This window comes from Patagioenas fasciata, chromosome 24 (assembly GCF_037038585.1).
Source record: "Patagioenas fasciata isolate bPatFas1 chromosome 24, bPatFas1.hap1, whole genome shotgun sequence".
NCBI lineage: Eukaryota > Metazoa > Chordata > Aves > Columbiformes > Columbidae > Patagioenas > Patagioenas fasciata.
The window spans coordinates 2,658,233-2,683,661 of record NC_092543.1 but is presented as its reverse complement, the minus strand read 5'-3'; the positions used below and the strand labels follow the sequence as shown (position 1 = coordinate 2,683,661).

The following is a 25,429-nucleotide window of genomic DNA, read 5'->3' as shown; positions in this document are numbered from 1 at the left end:
GAGCGGGATTTAAGTGATTTCTCACTGGCTCCTCCTCTATGGACCATGTCGAGAATCCCCCTGGGAGGAGAATTTCTTAAAAGCGACGAGAAGCGAGTGTTTTGCTAAATTACTGACCCATAGCAAGACCCTCTCCGGGTGGCTACCCTAGAAAAACTTCACCATTTCAAGATACTTTAAACACCAAGAGCCGTTTTCACACTTTTTTCCTCCTTTTTGAGGTTTTTTGTAGCGCTGCTACCCTCAGCAGAAAGACGATTTCACCGATGTTTTAAACAGAAATCCTATTTATTATTAAACAAGCGGTTCAATAACCATTCAACCCCCTTTCCCAAGGCTGCTCTGAACCCTTCATCACTTGCAGGTCTGGCGGATTTTGCTCCGGTGGCGAAGCCGGTGGTGGCGGCAGAGGAAGGCGGGACGGCGCTGGTCGGCTGCGACGTGCCCGAAAGTCACCCCAAGGCGCAGATTCGCTTCCAAATACGGGGAAAATGGCTCGAAAAATCAACAGGTGAGAAGTTTTATGTCCCTGGTCAGTAATACGAACGACCAATGAAAGCTTTTACCTAAACCCGCCTTTGCAAATTAAAATATTCCGCATGACAGTACCAGTTCTTTGTGAGCCCACGTTTGGAATGCGTTGATACAGCTGACAAATGATTCAAACGAGATTTGAGAAGTAAGCCATTTCTTGAAGCTAAATATATTTTTCTTGTTTCCTTCCCCTCTTGTTTAGACAAGTACCTAATTCTCCCATCTGGAAACCTGCAGATTTTGAACGTGTCTTTAGAAGACGAAGGATCCTACAAATGCGCCGCGTACAACCCTGTGACCGGTGATCTCCGAACAGAACTTGCCGGACAAAAGCTCATCGTCACACGTGAGTGTCCAAAATTAACACGTTTTGAACTGAATAAATAACATCCCAAAGATTTTTTAGCCTGGGCGTATCGGCTGAAACATCCGCTGGTCTCTATGTAATGTCTGTCCTGTGTTATTTGCACCTTTAATTCTTATTTCCCCTTGTTGTGGCTGCTTCGTGAATCCCAAGAGGACAGAGCAATTACCCCTGGAAAAAGGGATGTTACAAATACTAAAAACTGATTTTGGGGCTGAATTTCAGGATCTTCTTCTGCAATTCCACGTGGGCCTTTGTTTTGTTCAGCTCCAGACCTTGTTTATTGTCCATAACCTTGTAGGTGCTGTTTTGTCTCAGTAAATCCTTTCTTCTCAGCAAAGTGCAAAATACTCCTTATCTTGCAATTGTGTAGTTTGGTAAATACGAGCAGAACTTTACAGCTTAACGTTTTAGCAAGTCCAGATTACCAAGTAACACGAAGCAAAGGGTATATTAAAAACACGCAACCGTGTGTCTCTAAATAACTCATTAATGTGCATCTACTTAAGCTAAATGATTAATATTAAACTTAAACTGGGCTCATCCACTGATAAAACCATCGCCGTACAGCCAGTTATTTAGCAGGGAGAACTCAAAGCAGCTCATCCAGGCTGTCATATTTATATATATAGTTATATATATATTTATAGATATATGCATATTTGTACATATATATATGTATTTGTATGTATATGTGTACATTTTTTATATATATTTATAGAATAAAATTTAGCGAAATTGCATAGAGTGGGAAAAGTCTGCACGAGGCTCCCTGAACCCACAAGTTATTTGGGTTCAGGTGCCGTTCTGCACCTTTCGGGTTTCCTAACAGGAGCTCTTGGCTGCAGCTCAGGCCTTTCACTCCTCTGGAGCCTGAACCAAACTGCTGCTGGTTTGCCTGGGGGGGTTCAAGCGATCATTTTAACCTATTTAATCTAGTTATTTCTTTATTAGGTGCCTCTCCCTCGCGCGCTTTCCGCATCCTGCACCCGCTGGCCCCGCAGGCCCTGGCGCTGCCGCGGCACAGCGCGGTGACGCTGGAGTGCGTGGTGACCGGGCGGTCGGCGCCGCGCTGGCTCCGGGACGGCCACGCCGCATCAAGCGACGGCCGCTGGCGCCTGCGCCACTCGCACCTCAGCACCGACAAACTGGAGGCGACTGACGCTGGGAACTACTCGTGTGTGGTGGGAAACGGAGCCGAAGTGAAATACGTCAATTATTCGCTCACTGTACTCGGTAAGAAACAAAAAAAGCCATTTTGACATCCAAAATTTTGCTTGTTCGCTCCCTGGTGTTGGCGTCTGGTTGCAAATAACCCAACGTTCTTTCTCATGTTAAAATAAGGAATAAAGACCGCAGCTCATCGTCTCTCCCAAGTTAAAACCCATCGCTATTTATCTCTCCCAGTCCTTCCTGAAATAATCAAACACTAAGGATAATAAACTCCGAGGGAAGAACCCAGCTATTTATTTTTCTGTGGAGCGCCAAGTGTATGTGGGATATGGTGTCAGTAACGCGCCAGACGTCAGATATTTCTCTTTTGAGGGTGTATATAAGCAAAAAACTGGCGAGGAGAAGTGGGATGTTTGGACGAGGACAAAAAACCAAAAGCTAAATAAATATATTTGGCCTCTTTTGTGTGGCTGCAAGCTCCTCATCTCTCTTTTGTAACAGATTTTCCCGTCCTTTGAGGTTTCGGTTGGATTTTTGAAATGCGTACATTAAAGTAACTCAGAAAATAGGTTGTTGACATAATACACCCCTTGTTATGGGAATTCCTCTTGTTACAGGGGTTATATTTGAAAAAACAGGTGTTTTATTGACAGTATTAGCATAATAAAAGGGAGAGACCCTTAAACGCGTGGAAGAAAACAACTTTAAGCTGCGTAGAACTAGAAGGATGTAGTGTGTCATATGCGATAATTTGTGTAACAGTTTGCAGCGTCTTTTCCAGGACTTAACTCTGATAGCGACATAATTTATATAAAATTATTTCCCTTTCAGAACCTCCCTCCATCTCCAGGGGATTAAAGGACGAAACGGTGGCGGCCGGCGCGACGGTGCATTTCTGGTGCGAGGCCAACGGGACTCCCACACCAGCCATCTCCTGGTTCCGTGATGCGGCTCCACTGCCACCGTCCCCGCGGCACCTCCAGGCTGGGTCCCGCCTGCGCCTGCGTGGCGTCACCGCGGCCGACGCCGGCGTCTACCAGTGCGTGGCCACCAACCTGCTGGGCTCTGCGCTCTCCACGGGGAGACTCCGTGTCCGGCCGGGTAGGAGCCCTCAGAACTCTCACTGAGCCTTTATACTTCAACAATATTCTGCTTTTCCCCCTAGATTATGTATCTACTTTCTGAGCCCTGTTTGCACTCACAGCCCTCAAATCTCTAATTAACCATTTACATTTCAACCTTTATTCTGGCTTTTCCCCCTAGATTACGTATCTATTTCCTTCTGACCACTCTTTGCACTTGCAGCCCTCAAATTTCAAATGAAGCCTTTATACTTCAAGAATATCCTGGTTCTGCCCCTAAATTATCTATTGATTTGCTTCTGACCCCTATTTGTAGCAAATCTTAGAATGCAGGTGCTCGCAGTTGAATTTTCAGAGGTGCAGGTACCTCTAGGGTAATTAAAACCAACTGCAATTAAATCTGCTTATGATTAAATTGGACACGATTTATTCTGCAATAGAATTGGGCTCCGGTTGTGCTGGACAAACTGGTATTTTTAGCCATATTGACCAACAAGTAACGATTCCTGCTCCATATCCTCAAGTTTCTAAACCAATCATCACATTTGGGGTTAATTTGCGCTTCCCCTGTGTTAGATCAAGAGTCTTTTTGATCATTTTTCAGTCTAAAACACTTTCTAATACCCAAACAACTTGATTTGTGACATTGGCAAGACCTTTGCTCTTCCCATTCTCCCCGTGTTGTGTGTAGCAGAAGCTCTTGTGTCTCTTTTACAATTGTATCGACTCCTTTTGGTGTTAAGCATCATATTAATTCTATTTTTCTCTTTTCCCCCTAGGGAAAGGCTCTGGACCAGTTACCGTCTCTGCGGTCACGCTGTCCCCCCTTCCCGATTTCGGTGAGAAACTCCTCAAAATAAAATAATTGACACAAATTAAGTGGTGCGGGGGAAATGAATCGGGAGTTCACTTCACAGGATGTTTAGTTACGTGAAGCCACTTCAATTTCTCATCTTGCTGTAGGAAATCCAGCTGGATTTACGGTCAAGATGCGGCCCCGTGTTTAAGGTTCTTTTTTAGCGCTGGTTTAGAGCTCAAAAACCATGTAAATAATTGGAAAAGGTGCTTAAAGGTTAATGAAAGAAACCCCAAGGAGGTGATTTGCGGAGGGTTAAAATAAGTTCTTGTTGGACTTTGCTGGGGGGAGAAACACAAAACTAAATATCATCCCAATTCCAGCTGCTCTAACTCAGAATTTCAGGGTGCTAAGTTCAATTTTAATGTTTCGCGTCTTAATTTGGTCGCTTTCTAATGTGTTGCACCAGTCATTACAGTGTTAGGGGGTGGTTGAGACATTTGGGTCAGGTATAAAATCCCTGAGTGGTTTCTGGGCGATTTTGGGGGTTTCAAACGTTCTGGAAAGACACGCTCCGACATTTCGATATTTTAATTAAAAATTTGTGCTTCCGAAGCACCTTAATCTGCGTTTCTTTAATAATAAAATCACCTTAAGCCGCTCTCAGCCTCGGCAGCTTGTTCCTAATGCAAGAGCACAGTACAAGAGCTTATTTGGCTGAAAATATAGGTATTTCTTTCCCTCTTTCTGCTGGATCTGTTCCACAACGTGATTCATCGCGTGGTCTTAAAAGCGGGCAGGGCGTTTCATAGCGAGAAACCACCAGAATGGCAAATGACAGCCTGAGGATTCAGGACTCGTGACGCTTATGTTAAGGCCTTTTTAGCCAGTTGTGGCGCAAAGTTACGAAACGCGGGGTTAATTCTCCAAAAATCGCTTCGTCTAATGGAAGCGAAGGAGAAAAATACACTTGCGGATGTGTGAGCAGCAGGTAGGTTGGTGTAAAATGTGAGAAAAATGAATATTTAGTGCAGGTAGGTGGCTGAGAAGACTGATTTTAGACTTTCCAGGCACGTGTGGCTTCATTTATCCGCAACTAAAAGTTATTTTAATGCCCAAATTTGGGCTATTTGGTCCTTTTCTGCTCTCAGAGGCAGGATTCTGGGCACTAAAAGAGCCAAAAAAAGTCACATAATGACACAGCGGCAAAGAAAGGCCCGCCCTGGGCAGCAATTACTCCAGAAACTTCGCATCAAAAAGCGCTCAGATCCCAGTTGCTTCATGCAAGTTGTTTTTCCAACAGCAAAACCAAAACCCAAAGCCCTTTCCAAGTGTTCACGACCCCCCGGCGCAGCCGTCACCGCGACGGCTCCACTGTCACCAGCCTCAACCACAATTAATTTGGGTGCGAAAGTCCATGTTTGCCCCCCACCTACAAAGGGTTTTTCAGGTGTTTTAAGCAAATTCCAGCTGGTTTTGGGGACAGCGTCCCCGCCTCCTTCCCTCTGCAAATACAAAATAGATCGGGATAAACAAACAAGGGATCCTCGCTGGGAGCAAATCAAGAGAATTTGCCTCTTTGGCTTTTTTGGTTTAAAAAGCGGCCAAAAATAGCGGCCGCACTTGCTGCTGGTATTTTAATGGAGGTTTGGAGGAATCCGCCTCGGCTTTACATACCCAAGGAATTTTGTTTGCTTTGCAAACCGAGTTCCCTTCATTCCCTTCCCCTCCAGACCCCAGCGCGGAACAGAAACCTCCGCAAATCTGGGAAAAATATTAAAGAGGCACGAGGGCTCCGAACATCTGTCGACGCTTCCCAAATTTCTCGCTTTATAGATATTATTTTTGATTTTTCAATAGCAAGCACAATAAATAGGAGGCCGGAGCGGGATTTCTAGAAGCTCATTGTCCACAAAACCAGATTTTGGGCATAAATTCCGTGACGAAATCGTCGAGTCGATTGAAATTCCAGCTGAAACTGCGGGAGGGGAATGTGCTCTTGGTGAAAAGTACGACAGCGCTTAATTGTAAATCCCTCCCTTTGTATCAAATTATAGCTGTATATCTTATATATTTTATTTTAATGTGCGTTGCCGCTGCTTGATTTAGTTGAGATACAAGTCAAACCGTGTCTGCGCATCGTGTTTCATGTTTTCTCTCTTTGCAGAAAACAAACCCCAAACCACACTAAAAGATAACAAGAAAAAACCCGTTTTGCTCTGAAAAAGATGCATTGCTTGGAAATGCCACTTTAAAACTCTGTATTTTCCCCTCCGCGCCATGCAAGCGGACGTTTGAAGCCGTAACCAACCTCTTCCCTTTCCGATCCCTCCAGAAACTGCCATGGAAACTGAAGAAACTCCTCCCGCCGACGTCGCCCGGCGCGATTTTGCTGCCGAAACGGCTTCTTGGAGCTTGACCCCGACCGAATCCCCTTCGGCCGCAACAGAAAAAGCTGCGAGCGCCGCTGCTCCCCCCGACGCCCCCATCATCCTCAGCCCCCCGCAGACCCCAAAACCCGACACCTACACCCTGGTCTGGCGCTCGGGCCGGGACGGGGGTTCACCCGTCAACGCTTATTTTGTCAAATACCGCAAGGTAACGTTTCTCCTATTCTTCCCCATTTCACAAGGAATTTACATTAAAAACCACGTGGCGTTGGGCCGGAGAATATAGAAAATAGTCGAAGCATGTGACCACAGCTCAGTTTAGTTGGTCACAGGCAGCCTGTTCTATTACCTAATAATATCTATTAATATCTAGTTCGAAATTAGATTAATTCAGGGGGTTATTTCATTTATTCAATGGGGGTTTGGGCTCCAGGACCGCAACTTCAGCAGCGTTAAAAATACACTTGTTTGAGCAAGGCTGAATCTGGCAGGGACACTTACGATCCAAAGGGAAGCTTGGGCTCAGCCTAACTGTCAGAATTTGTGCCTTTGCGTCCCAAAGACACTCTATTAAACCAAAATTAGATAATACAAACTAAACTAAAATTTCCGAAGCAAAAATCAGGTGATATTGTAATTAAAATCAGCGCCAAGCGACACCCATGCTCAGTTCTTCCCAGTGAACACAGCAAAACCGTTTGGTTTATTTTACAGAAGCTTCTTTTTTAATCCTCTCCATCCTGATTTTTGCTTAACCTGGAGGCAACGCTTCCATTTTTGAATTGGGATTTTTTGCGGGCGCTTCACAAAGCCGTAAACTTGGATAATCCCCAGTGTTTACTTCTCCTGTTTCAGTTGTCTTAAAGTCTTATGTTGTTTAGTCGTTTATTTTTGGTAGAATCTTCATCTTTTCCTTTCAGATTTGGGGCAATTTTTTCCTGCGAAGGTCGACCCCGAATCTCTTCCCTTTCTTAAACTGAGCTGGTGATCCGCTATTAAATTTAAAAATGAGATTTTTTTTGGAGAAAAAGAAACACGCATTAATAAAACCTAATCTTTGGCCTCCTTGCTGATTTTTTATATATTTTTTTTTCCAGCCTCAAGAAGTAACTAAACCATGTTTTTTGTTGCTCATATTTTAACGGAAAAGCCAGGATAGTCGAGGAATCATCTCTTTCTAGTTAAGGCGTTAATGTCACAGCCACCGCCAGCTAAAGGCGGATTGAACTCTCTAAAATCATTTGGTCTCGCTGGTTTAACCACGTGTGAAAATGACCATTTTTTTCCCAAAACCAAGGGAAAATAAATCGAGTTTATCACATGAAGGTCATTGCAAAAGTGCTGATTTGTGGCAGAAGCGCAAATTATAGGAAAATATATGGAGTTTTGCTGAGTCCTGGTTGCCAGTGTGCGAAGGCACTGAGGGATTAGAGGGTTAGACTGGGTTTTAGGCCAGGTTTTAGGCTGGTTTTTACTCCTTTGGCCGCTGACGTTGAGCTCTCTGTCCCCGCGCGGCACAGCTGGACGACGGCGGCAGCGCGGCAGGGACGTGGCACACGGTGCGCGTGCCCGGCAGCGAGAATGAGCTGCGCCTTAACGAGCTGGAGCCCTCCAGCCTCTATGAGGTGCTGATGGTGGCGCGGAGCGCAGCGGGCGAGGGCCAGCCAGCCATGCTGACCTTCCGCACTAGCAAAGGTGGGTGTGAAGTGACGTTTCTCAGGGTCTCTGCTTCCCTGGGGATGTTTATTTCAATTCCATCAACTCTGTGTTGTCTGCTAAGCTACCCCAAAGCTTCTCCAGATCTGTAGTTCCACCCCAAACCTTCCTCAGGTCTTTGGTTCCACCACAAACTTTCTCCAGATCTTCTGTCCCACCATCTTCCCCTCCATCCCACCACCCCAAACCTTCTCCAGATCCTTGGTCCCATCACAAACCTTCTCCAGCTTCTTGGTCCTATCACAAACCCTGACCTGACGTACCGTGCATCAAATTCTTCTTAGAAAGAACCTCATCCTCGAAGAACACTCAGGCTCCGTCTCCACCAGCCGGTGTCCCCAAACATCCCGTCGTCCACGAAGGGACAAATAACTTCGGTGTCGTCCTCCCGGACCCGTCCCGGCACAGCGGGGGTAGGTGCAAAAACCAAAATTCTGTTGCAAACAGAGACAAATCCAATTTAATTTGTGTTTATCACAGCTCGAGGTTTGGCTGAATCTACCAAATTCACCTCCTAACCTCACAAAAATCGAAACTTTCCAAGGACACTCTAAAAATCAATCAGATTTTTCACGTCGATATTTAAAATTGCCATTGATTTTTGCTAAATACTTTGGTTTCCCCTTCTTCCTCTGGGTCTTCTTTAGCGTTAACGAGGACAAGCTCATTTAGCGAAGCTGGACGGTTGTCAAAGTGGTGTTCTGGCAGCTTTACTAACACCTTTTTCTCTCTTTTCCGCTGCTCTCTGTAACCCAGTGAGTTCAGTAAGTACCCATTGCTCCTTCGCTTCGTTTGCGCCGCGTTCTCTTGCTCGTTAGTGCCGGTTATGGCGCCTTGGGGGCATTTCAAATTTTGCATAACAATAACGACGTTTTCCAGAACAACAACCACACTTTTCCCTTTGAGTTTCTCTTCCCACATAGGGGCAGCGCAACGCCGTATCTTTTGTGATTATTAAATTGATAAAACAATCAATTAATAAATAATTCCTTTATTTTCTGCTCTTCAAGCACCTTTTCTAGACAACAAATCTTTCCGGGAGGGTTTAAGATCCTCCTTATTAACACACAAAGTCTAATTTAATCAGTCACGACAGAAAAATCCAATAAAAATCAAACTTTTTGTTGCCTTGAACCCTGTTTTTGAGGGAATTTCTCGTTGCAGTCCCCGAAGCCCCCGACCGTCCCACCGTCTCGGCCGCCTCGGAATCATCCGTCTACGTCACCTGGATCCCTCGCGCCAATGGCGGTTCCCCCATCACCGCCTTTAAAGTCGAGTTTAAGCGCTTGGGCCGGAGCAGCGACTGGCTCGTGGCGGCCGAGAACATTTCGCCCGCCAAACTCTCCGTGGAAGTTCGAAATTTGGAGCCAGGTATTAAAAAAACCCACAAATTCCTTTTCACCTCGTTGGAGTCTTTGAACAGAGACCGCGACACTTTGGTTGTTTTGCTTTCAATTCTCCTTTGGTTGTTTCCATTTCAATTCCGCTTTGGTTGTTTCCATTTCAATCCTACTTTGGTTTTGCTTTGCTTCTGCTTCGATTAACCTGATTTTGGTTTGGTTTGGGGATTATTTTGGTGGAATCGGAGCTCATTACATAAATTCAAGTTGATTTCTGGTTTTCCAAGTAGAAAAACCCAACAAAAAAAAAAAATCCTCCCCAAATAAACCCCAAACCAACCAAAAATACCCCCGAACCAACAAGCCACTAAGAGAATTTAATACTCATTCCTGTGCTCTGGAGGATCATATATTATTCCTATTATTAATTTTTTAAGCACTCCGAACGCAATAAGAACAAAATATATTAATGGCAAAACGTCTCTCCTGGTTTTTCCTGCCTTGAAATCTCGGGGACAGACGGCAACGAGTGTCCCTTGAAATGTAATTTTGCAATTTAAGGATTTCTGGAGCTGGTGCAGCCATTTCCATCTCCACGTTTGGATTTTTCCGGAGTGAATTGCCCTGATTGTTTCATTTTCCCCGTGTCTGCGCTCACCGTTTCTAATCCGTTTCACCTCTCCTAGCGCTCCTTTTGCTCCAAACTCTCCATTTGGATTTTTTTGGCCTTTTTCAGGAGAAATGTACCGCTTCCGCGTCATCGCCATCAACAATTTGGGCGAGAGCCCCCGCAGCGCCGCATCCCGGCCCTACCAAGTCGCCGGCTTCACCGGCCGCTTCTCCAGCCGCCCCGTGGCTGGGCCGCACATCGCCTACACCGAGGCCGTCAGCGACACGCAGATCATGTTGAAATGGACGGTGGGTGCCGGTGTCTCAAAATTTAGACCCGTGCTCAGGCTTAACTCAGCCCAAACCCCCTGTTCGTGCGGCGATTTGAGTCTGTTTCCCGTGGTTCGCGTTTAGGCCAGGCTTAAAACCCGCGCGTCGAAGTGGAAACATTTTTCTTTCCCCCATTATTCCGTCTTCTCTAAACAAGCGCTTTAAAATCTCCAAACCCGCAGAAATTCTTCGCTCTTGTTTTGAAATCCAACCCCCCGGTATATTTTGGAGGGTTTAACGCGCCGAGTTCCCGGCGTTCGTTTGCTCGACTCGCTCGTTAAGGATAATAAACTCCAAATAACCTCTGGTTCCTCGGGAGGCCGCATAACTTCAACTCAAATATCCCTGAGCTGAGGTTGAGAGCGACCTTAACTCTTTCTGAACTAAAACCGCTCTTAACTTATCCATAAATCCCGCAGATTTTCCAGCCATTCATGGTCAAACCCGAATTAACGGTTTGGGAAGCAAAGTGTCGCCCCCAACTTGGGCTTTTGTCCCTGTGTCACCCTCTTTTTTTTAAATTCATGATGAATTAAATCCCCTTGCACCAAAATCCGTATTTCAGGGCAATATTTAGTGCAAACGGCTCAGCGGAACTCAATTAATTCCAATTTTGGGGCTCTAATTCCCAATTTTCTTGCAGTATATCACGTCCAGCAACAACAACACCCCCATCCAAGGATTTTATATTTATTACCGGCCCACAGACAGCGACAATGACAGCGACTACAAGAGGGACGTTGTGGAAGGTAGGGCTTAACAAAACCTTGCCTAGCCGCCTCAGCTGGGTTTGGGCCACATCTAAACTAAGACTAAGCCTTGACAATATATTTTGGCGACGTAACGTCACGTTCTGCCCACACTTGAGCTCATTTCTTCTATCCGGAGCCTCCTCTAGGTGGAAACTTAGGAGCTAAAACTGGTTTTAAATCCGTGCCTTGTTTCAAATCCTTCATGTCGATCTCTTTAAACCAGATTTGCTTAAACTCGTCGGGGAAAGAGCGGCATAAATAAGATTTAAGGTGACGTAAACCCACTTGGGTTACCCCCACATCATCATACTTAGTTGTTTTTAAGCTTATTCCCTCAATTTGTTTAAGCCAGGTGTGCAATTCTCTCCCCACACCCACCTCATTGCCACATTTGCGCTTCGTTTGGCCTTTTAATCAAATTATTTGTGTTTTCCCTGCGCACATTAGGTCATAATTTTCCTGGAAGAACTTATTAGATAATGTCTCGATTAGTCCAGAAGTGGAAAAAAACCCTTTTAAAAACATTTTCATGAGCAAACGCGCTGATCTCATTCCGTCCTGATGACGTTAATTAGTTTTCCCCTCTCATTTATTTCACTTACCAGAGGAGCGACCCTTTATTTTGAATATTTTTCCCCCGCCAGACAATAACCCACACAATATTTTGATGCTTTAATGCTATTAGATACCCAAATCACCTCATTTCTGGTTGATTTTTTAATTCTTATTTAATTTTTTGGCCACGATGCGAGTCGTGGAAAACACCTCATGATACCAAGTCCTGGCTTTTCCTGTTCAATTTTGCCTTTCCAGGCACTCAAAACTGCAAAAAAACTTGCATTTTTTGCTCTCAGAAATGCTGCTAGGGGCAAAAAGCCATTTATTTAAAGACAAAAAAGCAAAACTGCTTTGCTCAGGTGGCTCCTCCTTTCCATTTTCCTTTCTTTTCCTTCCCTTTGTTCTCCCCCTGCCCACACCAGCGTCTCTCTGGGTCTCTGAGCAACAGCTCCAAACTCTGAGGTGGATTTTCCCCAGGGGATCACGAGCCCTCAAACAGTTAATTAAACTGTTTATTAAAATGTGTCACAGGGCAGTGAAAGTAAAAAGGGAAAGTGATTTATAGCCCAGCGCTCGGGGCTCTGGGAGCTGGAACGAACCCCTGGCTGGGAGCCAGGCCTGGAAAAATCACTTGATTTGACATTTCTTGACTTACACCTTCAAATCTGTGCGGCCCAGATGGATCTTTCCTGCGAAAAATGGGCAAATTGTGTCACACAGAATCACAGAATCCCGGGATGTCAGGGGTTGGAAGGGACCTGGAAAGCTCATCCAGTGCAATCCCCCATGGAGCAGGAACACCCAGCTGAGGTTCCACAGGAAGGGGTCCAGGCGGGTTTGAATGTCTGCAGAGAAGGAGACTCCACAACCTCCCTGGGCAGCCTGGGCCAGGCTCTGACACCCTCACCCCCAACAAGTTGCTTCTCCTCTTGCAGTGGAACCTCCTGTGTTCCAGTTTGCACCCATTGCCCCTTGTCCTGTCACTGGTTGTCACCCAGAAGAGCCTGGCTCCATCCTCCTGACACTGCCCCTTTCCATATTGATCCCCAGCAATGAGTCCCCCCTCAGTCTCCTCTTCTCCAGCTCCAGAGCCCCAGCTCCCTCAGCCTTTCCTCACACGGGAGATGCTCCACTCCCTTCAGCATCTTGGTGACTGCGCTGGACTCTCTCCAGCAGTTCCCTGTCCTTCTGGAGCTGAGGGGCCACAACTGGACACAATATTCCAGGTGTGGTCTCGCCAGGGCAGAGCAGAGGGGCAGGAGAACCTCTCTGACCTACTGACCACCCCCTTCTAACCCACCCCAGGTCCCATTGGCTTCCTGGCCACAAGGGCCCAGTGCTGGCTCATGCTCACCCTGCTGTCCCCAGGACCCCCAGCTCCCTTTCCCCTACACTGCTCTCTAATAGCTCATTCTCCAACTTACACTGGAACCTGGGGTTGTTCCTGCCCAGATTCAAGACTCTACACTTGCCCTTGTTCTATTTCATTAAATGTTTCCCCGCCCAGCTCTCCAGCCTGTCCAGGTCTCTGGATGGCAGCACAGCTTCCAGTGTCACCACTCCTCCCAGCTTGGTGTCACCAGCAAACTTGCTGACAGTCACTCTATTCCCTCGTCCAAATCGTTGCTGAATATATTGAATAATCCCGGCCCCAGCACTGCCCCCTGAGGCTCTGCACTGGATCCAGGCCTCAACTGGACTCTGCCCATTGACCACGACTCTCTGGCTTCTTCCCTTCAGCCAGTTCGCAGTCACCTCACTGCCCGCTCATCCAGACCGCACTCCTCAGTTCAGCTGTGAGGATGCTGTGCAGACTGTGTCCAATGCCTCACTCAAGTCAAAGGAGATCACGTCCACCGCTCTGCCATCATCCATCCATCTTGTTATGTCCTCATCAAAGTCAGTGAGGTTGGTCAAGCACGACTTCCCCTTGGTGAAGCCATGCTGACTGCCCCTAATGACCCTCTTCTCCCTGTTCTGCCTTGAGATGGCACCAAGGAGAAGTCGTTCCATCAGTTTCCCAGGGATGGAGGTGATGCTGACCGGTCTGGAGTCACCTGGGTCCTCCTTCCTGCCCTTTTTGAAGACTGCAGTGACATTTGCTTTCCCCCAGTCCTCAGGCACCTCTCTCTCAATTTTAATTGCAATTTTCATTTTTATTTCAGTTTTAATATCAATTTAAATTTTAATTTAAATTTTAATTGCAATTCAATTTTAATTTCCATTTTAATTTTTATTTCAATTTTAATTTCATAGGTACCAAACAATGGCACTTGATCAACCACCTGCAACCGGAGACGTCGTACGACATCAAGATGCAGTGTTACAATGAGGGCGGTGAGAGCGAGTACAGCAACGTCATGATCTGCGAAACCAAAGGTTTGGGCGCAAAATCGGGAATTTTGGTTCCTCGGGTGGAATTTTGGGGTCTGTCGGGGTTGGTTTGGGTGGGACCGGACACAGCAGAGCCCGGAGCAGCTCTGGGGAAAGCTCCGCGCCTTTCCTGCCCTGGGGGAGAATATTGTTAGTCAGGGGCAGCCTTGGGGGTTTGTCTCTTTTTCTTCCCTTTTTTTTTTTTTTTCTTTTTTTCTTTTTTCTCCTTTTTTGCTTTCATCTTTTTTCTTTTTTCATTTTTTTCCTTTTTCCCTTTATTTTTTCCCTTTTTCCCTTTATTTTTTCTCTTTTTTCCCTTTTTTGTCCTTTTTTCCCTTTTCCCCCTTTCCCCATTTCCTTTCCTTTCCTTTCCTTTCCTTTCCTTTCCTTTCCTTTCCTTTCCTTTCCTTTCCTTTCCTTTCCTTTCCTTTCCTTTCCTTTCCTTTCCTTTCCTTTCCTTTCCTTTCCTCTCCTCTCCTCTCCTCTCCTCTCCTCTCCTCTCCTCTCCTCTCCTCTCCTCTCCTCTCCTCTCCTCTCCTCTCCTCTCCTCTCCTCTCCTCTCCTCTCCTCTCCTCTCCTCTCCTCTCCTCTCCTCTCCTCTCCTCTCCTCTCCTCTCCTCTCCTCTCCTCTCCTCTCCTCTCCTCTCCTCTCCTCCCCTCCCCTCCCCTCCCCTCCCCTCCCCTCCCCTCCCCTCCCCTCCCCTCCCCTCCCCTCCCCTCCCCTCCCCTCCCCTCCCTTTTCCTCTTTTTTCCTTTCCCCCTTTTTTCTTTTTTGCCCTTTTTTTCTTTTTCCTTTTTCCCCCTTCTCTCTTTTTCCCCCCTTTCCCTCTTTTTTCCTTTCTCCTTTTTCCTTTGTTGTTCTTGTTTCTTCCTTTTCTCTCTTATCTTTTTCCTTCTTTTTTCCCTTTTCCCCCATTTCCCCTGCCCCCCAGCCCCTGGGGCCGCCCGCCCCGCTCTGTGCGCCTGCTTTGTGTCTCGGGGGCTCCGTGACAGTTGTGTATGCGCAGATCTCGCTCCCCCCAAGCAGCTTCATTCCAACCCAGGCACCTCTTCTTCGGCCTTTTTACATTTTTAGTGTTCAAAACAAAAAGGTTTTTTAAGGCTTTTAATGTCTTTTTACATTTTTAGTGTCAAATGCAACAAATCCAAGCTGAAAAAAAATATATCAGTTTAATCCCGGGGTTAAACTGGCATCATGTTTTAACTCTTCTGGTTTGAAAAGGGGGTGAGCAGGGTTCACATCACACCAAACCAGCTCGTCTGGCGACCGCCGGGCAAGAAAAATGCACATTGTGGTTCTGCCCGGCCTCAGAAGTGGAAAAACTCGGGCTTTTTTGAGGTGGGAACACAGTTTTACATCATTCTGAGTGACCTCAGCGAGCTGGCAAATCATCTTTTTCCAAGGCAAACCATTATTACCCAATAGTTTTTATATATAGGTTTTTAATATTAACTTGGAACCTTGATGACTTGAAGAGGTGCCCCGCGCAGCGCTAATTATTTTAATAACGAAAAAGATGCATTTAACAACTGTACCTGCACTTGTTTTTGCTCACGCCCAGTGAAACGCACGCCTGGAGCATCCGAATACCCAGCGAGGGACCTGAGCACCCCCCCAGGTCCCCCCGAGCGCGTCGGCGGCGCCGGCCCGGCCAGCAGCTCCGGCCGTGGTAGCGACACCTTGTACCTGATTGTGGGCTGCGTCCTGGGCGGCATGGTCCTCATCCTCATCATCTTCATCGCCATGTGCCTCTGGAAGAACCGGCAGCAGAACGCCCTGCACAGTGAGTTCACGTCTCCTTCCATGACAAAAATAATATCAGAATCAAATCAGTAACGTTCATATTTTAGCAACGGGAAGCGCTTTCCTTTTACAAGCCAATATTTAGAGACTTGAACTTGAAGTACCCGTGCAGGTTGCTCCTCATTGCATCTCAAAATTCATGAGTAATTATAAATACTTGTTAAAAGCGGAGGCTTAAACCCTAAATTTCTCTGCCTTGGGTGTATCTGGAAAGAAAAAGCACTCGCAGCTTCGCACCTTCTACAGCCCGTGGTTATTTTCAAATGGCAAAGAGAAATCAAACTTCTCACAAGTTGTCTACAAGAGACCCGGAGGTATTTTCTGGAAGTATTAATAATAATAACTCATAGCAGAGGGTCCGTTGATGGTATGAATGGGCTGGTTTTGTTAATTGGATGCTCTTCATCAGCCGAGTCTTTTCAGGCCAACGTTGCCCTTTTGCATCTCTCCACTTGCGTACCAAGCGCTTAGATACTAAAATTAATTTACAAAAACTGCAAAAGGAGAAAATAAATCTGTTTCGAGACGCTCGTTTCACTTCTCGCTTGTGTTTTTTGCAGAATACGACCCTCCCGGTTACCTCTGCCAAGGGGCTGATATCAATGGGCAGATGATGGAATACGCGACTTTACCCGGCGCGACCCGCAGCAACGGCAGCGCCCACGGCACCTTCGTCCCCAACGGCAGCGGCTGCCCCCACGTCCATCGCCAGGTCGCTAACAGCGTTAACGGGGCGACCAACGGAGCTGGGTTGTACCCCGGGCACAGCGACTCCCTGTCCCGGCATCCCCATCGCCTCCTCAATGTAAGCCTGGCCGGAAAGCTCAGCCTGAAGCTTGGCATTGAGCCAGGCCTTGTAGAACTGGGCTTAATTCGGGTGGGGGGAAACACTCTCTTGTTGATAACAGCCAGTTGCACTAAATTACTTATCCCGGAGGAAGCATCTGGGCTGAGATTGGCGATGCGAGCGTCACGGTTTTCATTTGAGGGGATCGGGTGACGGCAAGAATTCCACTGGCTCTGGGAAAGCGATGAGAAAGCCGCGTGTACATCTGGGCTTTCTCAGTCTTCCCGTTAAAGAGATTTAATTAGAGCTGCTTATTCTGCAGCTTTATGGCTCGCCTGCTTTTCCCCCACCTGTTTCAGATCTGGAACTCGAGGCAACGTTATTAATTATGGCCGAGCACGAAGGGAGCGGGAGCTTCCATAAAATGAAACGCCCCATACATCTCAAAACGCAGCGACATAATAACACAATATTTTACTTTTTGAATACTTTTCAGTCCCTTGCTTGGGACCGAGGCTCATTTTTTTGTTTGGAAATACAACATACAATTAAAAACTTAATTCAAGCCCCTGTACACTGTGGAAAAAGAACTTCATTTGCTGAAACGCGTCCCGTTTCCAAGAGAGAAGAATGATTTCATTATTGTCTCTGGAAACAGATGGCTCACGTTCAAGCTCACTCAAAACTGTGAACGTTGCCCAGGAAAACTGAGAGAAAAAAAGCTCCAAAGTCTGAATAACCCAGGGCAAACAAAAAATGGGGCTATTGTTTGTGTAATTGGACACAAGCGCTTCCTTTTATTGAACAACAAATTAGTGCTTGCACAGTAGTCGCCACTTGAGATGATTCCAGCTTTGAGTCCAGACGAGTTGCTTCTTCACCTTATTTTGTCTTTGCTCTGCTTGTATAGCAAGAAATGATGGGTTTTCGGTTGTTTGCAAGAGCAACCGGGGCTCAAATTAAGTTGTTTTGGCCCTGTCCAACCTCCTGGTGAGTAAAACCCTCCAAGAGTTGGAGCTCTGGGGATGGGAGGATTTTTGCAGCGCTGAAAATCTCACCCGTGAGAAAACTTCGAGACCTGAATCCGTGTTTTATCCTTCTTATTTTTCATTTTTTGGGGAAAATAAGGAATTAGGGACGTGATCTCAGAGCAAGATGGGACGTGTGGTGCCACCAATAATCGACTGCGTTGAGTTTTTCTGCCGTATTTTAGAAATCTAGAGTCAAAAATCTCATCCAGGAGCAGGACGTTCTCCTCCTCGTTAGGACTCGCTAAATCATTTAGTTGATTGGACTGAGTTAGGAGGAGAGCAACTGGCAATCAAGGCTAATTAGGCATTTCCTCGGTACTCCAAATTGCCTCAAAAAATTAAGGATAAACCTCATTTTGCGAAAATAGGGGTTGTTAGAAGTTCCCTACTGCTGAAATCTCAAAAATCAGGTGGTTTTGCCCCAAACTGGCTCCTCCTCGGCCCCGTTTTTGCAAGCGGCTCCCGCCTCCTTGCCCGCCCGCTCGTTAACAATGAGGTATGTGTTAATCTGGGCGTTCGGACTCGTTCCTAACGAGCGGTTTGGCCAAAACCAACACGGCCAAATCCCTCTCGCTCCGAGTCGCTGCTGGCTGAGCGCTCACCCCATCTGTACAAATATGAACCGTCTCACAATATTAAAGAAAACCAACGTCGCCAAGTAAACTCAACCTAATCGGAGTAATTACCGGCCGGTGGGATGACTTGACGTTGTGACATCAGCCCCGCGAATTTAAGGCTCCGTCTCCCTGCTCGCTAACGAGCGACGTTTCGCTTTCACGTCTGTCATCGGCATTAAAAATAAACATATTTACAGCGTGGTTGTTAAATTAAACCTGGGCGGATTTAAGCTGAGAAAAGACCAGGGAAATTACCGCATGCTTGTTGGGTTGGGGTTATTTACTTTTCTCTTGACGCGAAAAACCCTCCGTGTGGCTTCGGATAATGGCTCAGTGTTGCCGCGGATCTGCAGATTGATAAGGTGGTTGGTTTAAAAATGAAACTAAAAGGATGTGGGGTGCTAGTTTGAGCTGAACCGTATGACAAGAAACGCCGCTTTTTAGTCTCTTCCAAGAGGCCCAAACCATGTTTTGGCTCTAATATGCTCTAATAACAATTAATCTATGTATTCTTTTACTTAATCACGCTGCAGGGCGGCGGGGTGTACACAGCGGTGCCACAGGCCGACCCCGCCGAGTGCGTCAACTGCCGGAATTGCCGCAACAATAACAGGTGAGGTAAAACTCGCAGGAATTTCGCCAATAAAACCACGTTCAACCCGGTGTGACCATCTCCGATTGTCCCCGGGACAATTATTAACCCCCCCTGAGCTCATTTTACTCAACTCTGATGCAGGTTGAGCGCTGGATTTTTCCTTCTTTCAACCTTATTTTCTTTGGTTTCGAGATAACAAAATCATTCCGTGTGGAGTTTGTCAAATCAGATTTAATTTGGCTTCTGTATTTTACATTTCCTGCCGTTCTCTCAAAAACCGGCTTTGCGTTCACAATCTATTTGCCATTAAAACGTGGGATTTGAGGTTTTTCAGGAGCGGTTTGACCAGCCGTTGTCATCATGTCATTGTGTTTTGCGTGAGAAAAAGCCTTTTTGTATAAAATAAGGGAAAATAATCCATCTTCGACATCGTAGCTGAGAGGCTGGATTTTTATTAGATTATTTTTCACGTTTTAAAGAATATCCTTCCAGGCTGCCGACTAAATCTCTGGTTACTTGAATGGCTAAAAATAGGACTGAAAGTCAGACGTGCTGGACGGCTCAGCCCGGTAAATTCTGGATTGTTTCAACCGGACTTTGAATTTTCGGCCTTATTAAAATCAGCAGCTGCCCCGAGCTGCACATCTGGAGAAGCTGAGTTGAAGCGAAGCTGTGGTTGACGGCAGAAAACACGTTTGCTCTGGTTTTACCATTTTACTTTTAAAAATATAACTCAGAACGGGCTTTAAATCCTTCCACCTATTCATATAAATACACGTGTGATGGTGTGATTGAGACAGGATGCTTTACGCTGTAATTAAGAGCTTGTTTTCCCGTTTTCAGCACCGTTTCATTTTTAATTGCTCTTTTTTTGTCTTACGAAAGTTCTGTTCTCTTCAAATCTACCATCCCTCCCCGATGGGCCATCAGCAGGGCCTGAACTTTGAATTTTCACGTCCTTTTTCTATATTTGATGACTCAAGAGGGAAACAAGTTGTCCCTTAACAGCTGCCTCACCCCAGCGGGATAATTAACCTCCATTTGGCAGCAGAACCGCGTGGCCGGGACCGTTCCCGTCCCCTCCCGGCACCGAGGGAATAGACGGGGGACATGGGAGAGGGGACAGAAACGAGGAGGAGGAGGAAGGTCTGTGGGGTTTGGAATTTGAGGCCATATTAATTTCCCCCGTTTTTGCTCAACCTTGTAGCTTTGTGCAAAAATCATCGCAGTTTTGGACAGTGAATTTTAAACTGTTATAGCTCGGCTCAAACGCATCTTTATTAATCAAAATAGGAACCATTCCAATCAGCGAGAAATAAGTTTGTTTATTCCTCTGTCATAAAAATCCGAACTCTCAGAAGGCTTTTTCTGCATCCTGCTGGTTGTGGAACCGTTTTCCCTGCCAAATGTTGTCGAGATGCGTGAAGAGGCGGCCATTGGTTGGTGAGAGCTCAGTTGAATCTAGTGAATATTCCCCAGTTTGTTCCACTTTGGAAGTGTTGGTTGTGACCGTGACCTTTTTTTGGTGCAAATTTGACTTTGGGAAGCACTTTGGAGGTTCTTGGTCCAACCACTGAGCTGATCACCACCGGTTGTTGTATAAAATCCCTTTTTTGTCACACATCACAGTCCAAGTGAAAAATGCTTTGTTGTTGTTGCATAGAAGAAGGGAACACGACACTTCAGAATGGCGATTTCTTTGATTTGTTTTTGGTCACTTATGGAGCTTTTTCACCTTCCCAGTTGGCTTCAAATGCCAAACAACTGTAGAACCATTGACGCTGGGTTTGGGTTGACATTGAGTTGTGGTCGATGTTGAGTTGTGGTCAGTGTTGAGTCTGGTCAAAGTTGAGTTGTGGTCAGTGTTGAGTTGTGGTCGACGTTGAGTTGTGATCAACCTTGAGTTGTGGTCGACATTGAGTTGTGGTTGGTGTTGAGTTGTGGTTGGTGTTGAGTTGTGGTTGGTGTTGAGTTGTGGTTGATGTTGAGTTGTGGTTGATGTTGAGTTGTGGTTGATGTTGAGTTGTGGTCGATGTTGAGTTGTGGTCGATGTTGAGTTGTGGTCGATGTTGAGTTGTGGTTCATGTTGAGTTCTGGTCAATGTTGAGTTCTGGTCAGTGTTGAGTTGCGGTCAGTGTTGAATTCTGATCAAAGTTGAGTTCGGGTCAATGTTGAGTTCTCGTCAACGTTGGGTTCTGGTCAACATTGAGTTCTGGTCAATGCTGAGTTGTGGTCAACGTTGGGTTCCGGTCAATGCTGAGTTCTTGAGCAACTCCTCGTGTGGTTGGAAGAGGATCAGCGTCGATGATGCTCCCAACTGGTCATTGTCACCTTCCAATGGCTGCTCCTCATCTTCACGGCTCCCATCTCCTTTATGAAACGTCTTGACCCACCGCTGCGCGTTAAGGAACCACCTCCGCTAGCAGTTCCTGTGCCAAATGCCTCGTTGATGTCCCAACTTGTCTCAGCTGTCTTACGCCCCATGTGGAACTCAAGGAAAGTCGCTCACATTTGCTTTTTGTCTGGTGTCATTTCTATAGTCTAAAATAAATAAAAAATAAACAGTGCTAAGTCAGTAAAAACCACATAAAGCGAGAGACGCACCCGAATTATCACAATTTGGGGCTAAACCCAGGCAATTCTCTCCTCAAATCACCCTAAACGAGCTGATTTCCACCTGGAATGATTCCTCATTTGGGCTGAATTTAGCAGTCGCTCAAATTGCGACTGCGTGCAAATCAATCCTAAAAAATTAGGTCTATTAAATAACCATCTGTTTTGAGCAACAGCCACCTCGGAGCGGGTTTTATTATGATGGCAGTGAAATCTGGTTTTCTTGGCTTAAATGAGCAGTTTATGCCCTTGTGGAGCTTTGCCAGAGGGAGGAGCTGGGAAACGCAGACAAAGTCGAGTGTGGTTTGCACTTCTTATTATACATTAGGACTGAAAACTGATTATTTTACATTTTTTCTTTCATTTTCTGGTGTTTTTGCACTAAAATTTGCCAACTTACCTCATGGTTGCAGGGGAATCGGCGTTTTTAAAAATCTCTTTGCAAATTCACTTTATTTTCCTCAGAAATATGCAAACAAATGGGTTCAATAATGGGTTCCTCTAAGATTTTATATTATTTTTAATAATAAGCGAGCGCAGTCAAAAACCTCCGTGGAAAGAAATGCAAACTAATAACTGGGTTTATTTGAAGGCCAAATGTGTTTCATGTGGCTTCTTCGGTGGCTTCTGTGGTATTTTCCTACTCGGAATAATGATTTTTTGGAGGCATAAAGACAAAATAGGAGGAGAAAGGGGAAATTTCCTCCTCAAGAAGGTTTCGTTGTGGATTTTTTGGTTGTTATTTTAAAGTCCTGGCGATAATAATCGTGGTTTTCAGGTGAAAATATCAAGCGCGGCTCCAAGCGTGGAGGATGAGTCCCCCCAGCGTGATGTTTTTATGACCTTTTAAATGTCAATTAATGGAATAAAAGTGCTTTTTTCTGCTTTAGGCAGGATCTTACTGTGATTTCCAACCTTAATATCTCCCAGTTTTAAATTCTGTGTGAGTTTAGGACTAATCCGGTGGCCAATAACCTGTTGCTGGTGATGTCAAAGTCCATTTTACCCCAAATTTATTGAAATTTGGCAACAAAAAAACACCCTTAATGCTCATATTTGTATCTATATCAGTGTCTAAACCCACTTTTCAAGTGTCTCTTCAGCTCCTTTGTCTTTAAAGCTTAAATAACTTGACTGTAATAATTAGATCAGCAGTTTAGCTTCGTTTTCATGGCCTGTCAGGGCTGTGAAATCTTACAGGCCGCAATCCCACCTTATCTTATATTGATAAGATTTTCGATATTTTTTCAATATTTTCTATATTTTCCTAATTTGCTTTGATTAAACTTGGCATTTCTTTTCCAAGGTGAATAAATTTGCTGGTTTGAACTCAAGATCTATTTTTTGTCAGCAAAAACGTGGTTTTTGGGGCTGCCTTGGTGGCGAAACGGGCCTGGTGGTCGAGTCGTTGGCGTGGGGAGTAACCACGAGTGTTTTGAATAGTTTGGGATTGAAAAGCTGCTTGATCCTATTATTTATATTGGGATTAGTATCAAACCTAATGTAAAATGTATTTGGCGAGGTGTCTGAGTGTTGTTAGAGTGATTTTCTTGAGGCGAGCAGTGGAAAGCATCATCTCGGCCTAACCCGGGCGCTCTTTTCCGTCCCCTCCGCAGGTGTTTCACCAAAACCAACGGCGCTTTCGGCCCCGCGGCGCTGCCGCTCGTCCCCCTGGTCACACCGTGTCACCAGGACGTGGAGCTGGAGCCCCTGGGCCACCGCGTCACCGTCACCATGTGCGTGGCCACCGGGGAGGAGCCGGTGGAGCGGCCGTGCTGCCACGCCAGAGAGCCCCACGGTGAGACATCCCCATGCTCCATTCATTGGAACTTTAATTTGATTTAACTTCAGCCCACCAAACAGTATCGGCGGGACCCGACGGGTGTCGGTGCCGTCGGCGAGAGGCGAAACTCGGAGGGGTTCCCGGGTGGTTGATTGCAGGAATGAGCCGGAGCGCGAAGGGCGTCACGTATTTTGGTTAATCTGGGTTTTTTAGGCTCGTTGGGCTGAAAGAGGTGATTGATTTAAAGTAAAATAAGGTGAGGTAAAATGAAATAAGATAAATAAAATAAGCTAAAGTAAGATAAATATGGTAAAATAAAATAAGATAAATACGGTAAAATCAAAGAAGATAAAATAAGATAATGTAAGATAGACAAAATAGAGAAAATAAGATGAAGTAAGATAGACTAAATAAGATAAAATAAGACAAAGTAAGACACACAATGAGATAAAATAAGACAAAGTAAGAGACAAAATAAGATAAAATAAGATAAAGTAAGATAGACAAAAGAAGATAAAATAATATCAGGTAAAGTAAGATAGATGAAATAAGATAAAATAAGATCAAGTAAGATAGATGAAATAAGAGAGAATAAGGTAAAGTAAGAGGCAAAATAAGATAATATAAAGTAAGACAGACAAAATAAGAAAATAAGGTAAAGTAAGATAGATAAAATCAAATAAAATAAGATAAAAGGAACGAAAAGATACAAAATAACTAAATTAAAATGGAAGTCATATCAAGCACTAACCCCCGCGCTCTCTCCACAGGCGACCCCTGCGCTCACTCCCCCTCCCCAAGCGGCGTTTTGAGCTGGACCCCGTTGATCCCGCGCTCCCCGGCCTGGAGTTTCCCCCCCGCCGGCCCCGGGGACGCGCGGCAGCTGCAGGAAACCTGAGCACGTCCCCCGGGGACGTCCCCAAACCGCCCGGGACTGCAGCGGCTCGCACAGGAGTGATGGAGGGATGGGAACTGAAACACAGAGACTCACTATTTATTTTTTGTAGTCGCGTCATATGAATGTATCATGGTTTTTGTTATTTTTTTTTTCAAAATTGTTGCCTTTTTATATTATTTATGCCTTGAATTTTATTTTTTTTTTTCTGCGAAACTAGCCTGGTTATGTGTATAAAAAAAATGGTCATAATATAAAGAAGAACGATGGGAAATCCCGAGTGTTTTCCGCAGCCAGAAGAATCCGATACGGGGATTTAACAAACGGGTCCGATTTTTACTATTTTTACATCGTGGTACTCGATACTTTTGTTTGTTTGGTTTTTTCGGGGCAAAACCCAGTGGGAAAACAAGAAAATAAATAAGAAAACTCAACTTTGGCTGAATCTGCAACACGGTTTGAGCAGCACAGTGCATTTTGGCGGCTTTTTATGCCCTTTCGGTGTCCGTTAACCTTTATTTTCACAGAAACATCTATGAAAATCCAACCCATCGCAGCTCAAAGAGCAAAACCCAGTTTAACTTCGCTTTTAATTGCGCAGTTTGAGGGAATATTATGGCTTGGAAATAAAGCACGTCGCGTAACACCTGCCTGGCCCCTCAGAAATGGCGTAATGTGAGTATCGCCAGGTTTTTCTTTCTATTTTTCTTGTAAATACAACAAAATGGCTGTTTCTAAAGACTCAAACAATCAATCTGCTTTGGCACCACCATCTCCATGAGCTGTTCTGAATGTTCTAGCATTTATTTTTTTCTATTTTATTGTGTTATTTATAAATATATTAATTGTTTTCCTCTCTTTTAGGGTTATGCGACCTCCCTATCGAATTCCGAATATCCTCACGCCCATAAACTTCGACACCACCTGCACCTGCTCCTCCCTCCTCATTTATCTCCTCCTAAGCCCGGCTTTGCCTGGCCGCTCCTCTAAGCCTGGCTTTGCCCTCGCTGGATTTTCTCCTCCGCAAGACCACAGGTTGGCTTTCATTTCATTTTCCCCAAATGCTGCCATTTAACCCCATTTTTAAGCCACCTCGCTTCAATCAACCCATTTGCACACTCCACTTTATCACATTTGACACTCAAGAAACTGTAATATTGATTTAGAAATTCAATATATTTGGAAATAACATCTTTTTCTCAGGGTTTGGGGGTTGACGTTTTTATTTTTTGGGTGCGATTTGATGAAGAAAACCCTCCCGCCTTTCTCACCACCTGGGCTGTATCC

The 25,429-nt window shown here is 45.4% G+C and overlaps 1 protein-coding gene across 2 annotated transcripts in view; it reads left to right on the top strand.

Annotated features, from left to right (window-relative positions):
* CDON (cell adhesion associated, oncogene regulated) overlaps window positions 1-24,576 on the top strand; it is a 42,506-nt gene extending 17,930 nt beyond the window's left edge. For both annotated transcript variants that reach the window (XM_065855781.2, XM_071798769.1), the window contains exons 4-20: window positions 365-511; window positions 737-880; window positions 1,853-2,134; window positions 2,903-3,172; window positions 3,933-3,992; window positions 6,285-6,547; window positions 7,860-8,034; window positions 8,340-8,468; window positions 9,220-9,426; window positions 10,132-10,313; window positions 10,978-11,083; window positions 13,901-14,023; window positions 15,580-15,801; window positions 16,382-16,626; window positions 18,790-18,869; window positions 23,081-23,262; window positions 24,018-24,576. In XM_065855781.2, the coding sequence (XP_065711853.1) occupies window positions 365-511; window positions 737-880; window positions 1,853-2,134; window positions 2,903-3,172; window positions 3,933-3,992; window positions 6,285-6,547; window positions 7,860-8,034; window positions 8,340-8,468; window positions 9,220-9,426; window positions 10,132-10,313; window positions 10,978-11,083; window positions 13,901-14,023; window positions 15,580-15,801; window positions 16,382-16,626; window positions 18,790-18,869; window positions 23,081-23,262; window positions 24,018-24,145 (2,945 nt within the window). In that variant the 3' untranslated portion in view covers window positions 24,146-24,576. The remainder of the gene's footprint in view (window positions 1-364; window positions 512-736; window positions 881-1,852; window positions 2,135-2,902; window positions 3,173-3,932; window positions 3,993-6,284; window positions 6,548-7,859; window positions 8,035-8,339; window positions 8,469-9,219; window positions 9,427-10,131; window positions 10,314-10,977; window positions 11,084-13,900; window positions 14,024-15,579; window positions 15,802-16,381; window positions 16,627-18,789; window positions 18,870-23,080; window positions 23,263-24,017) is intronic.
* The last annotated feature ends 853 nt before the right edge of the window (window positions 24,577-25,429 follow it).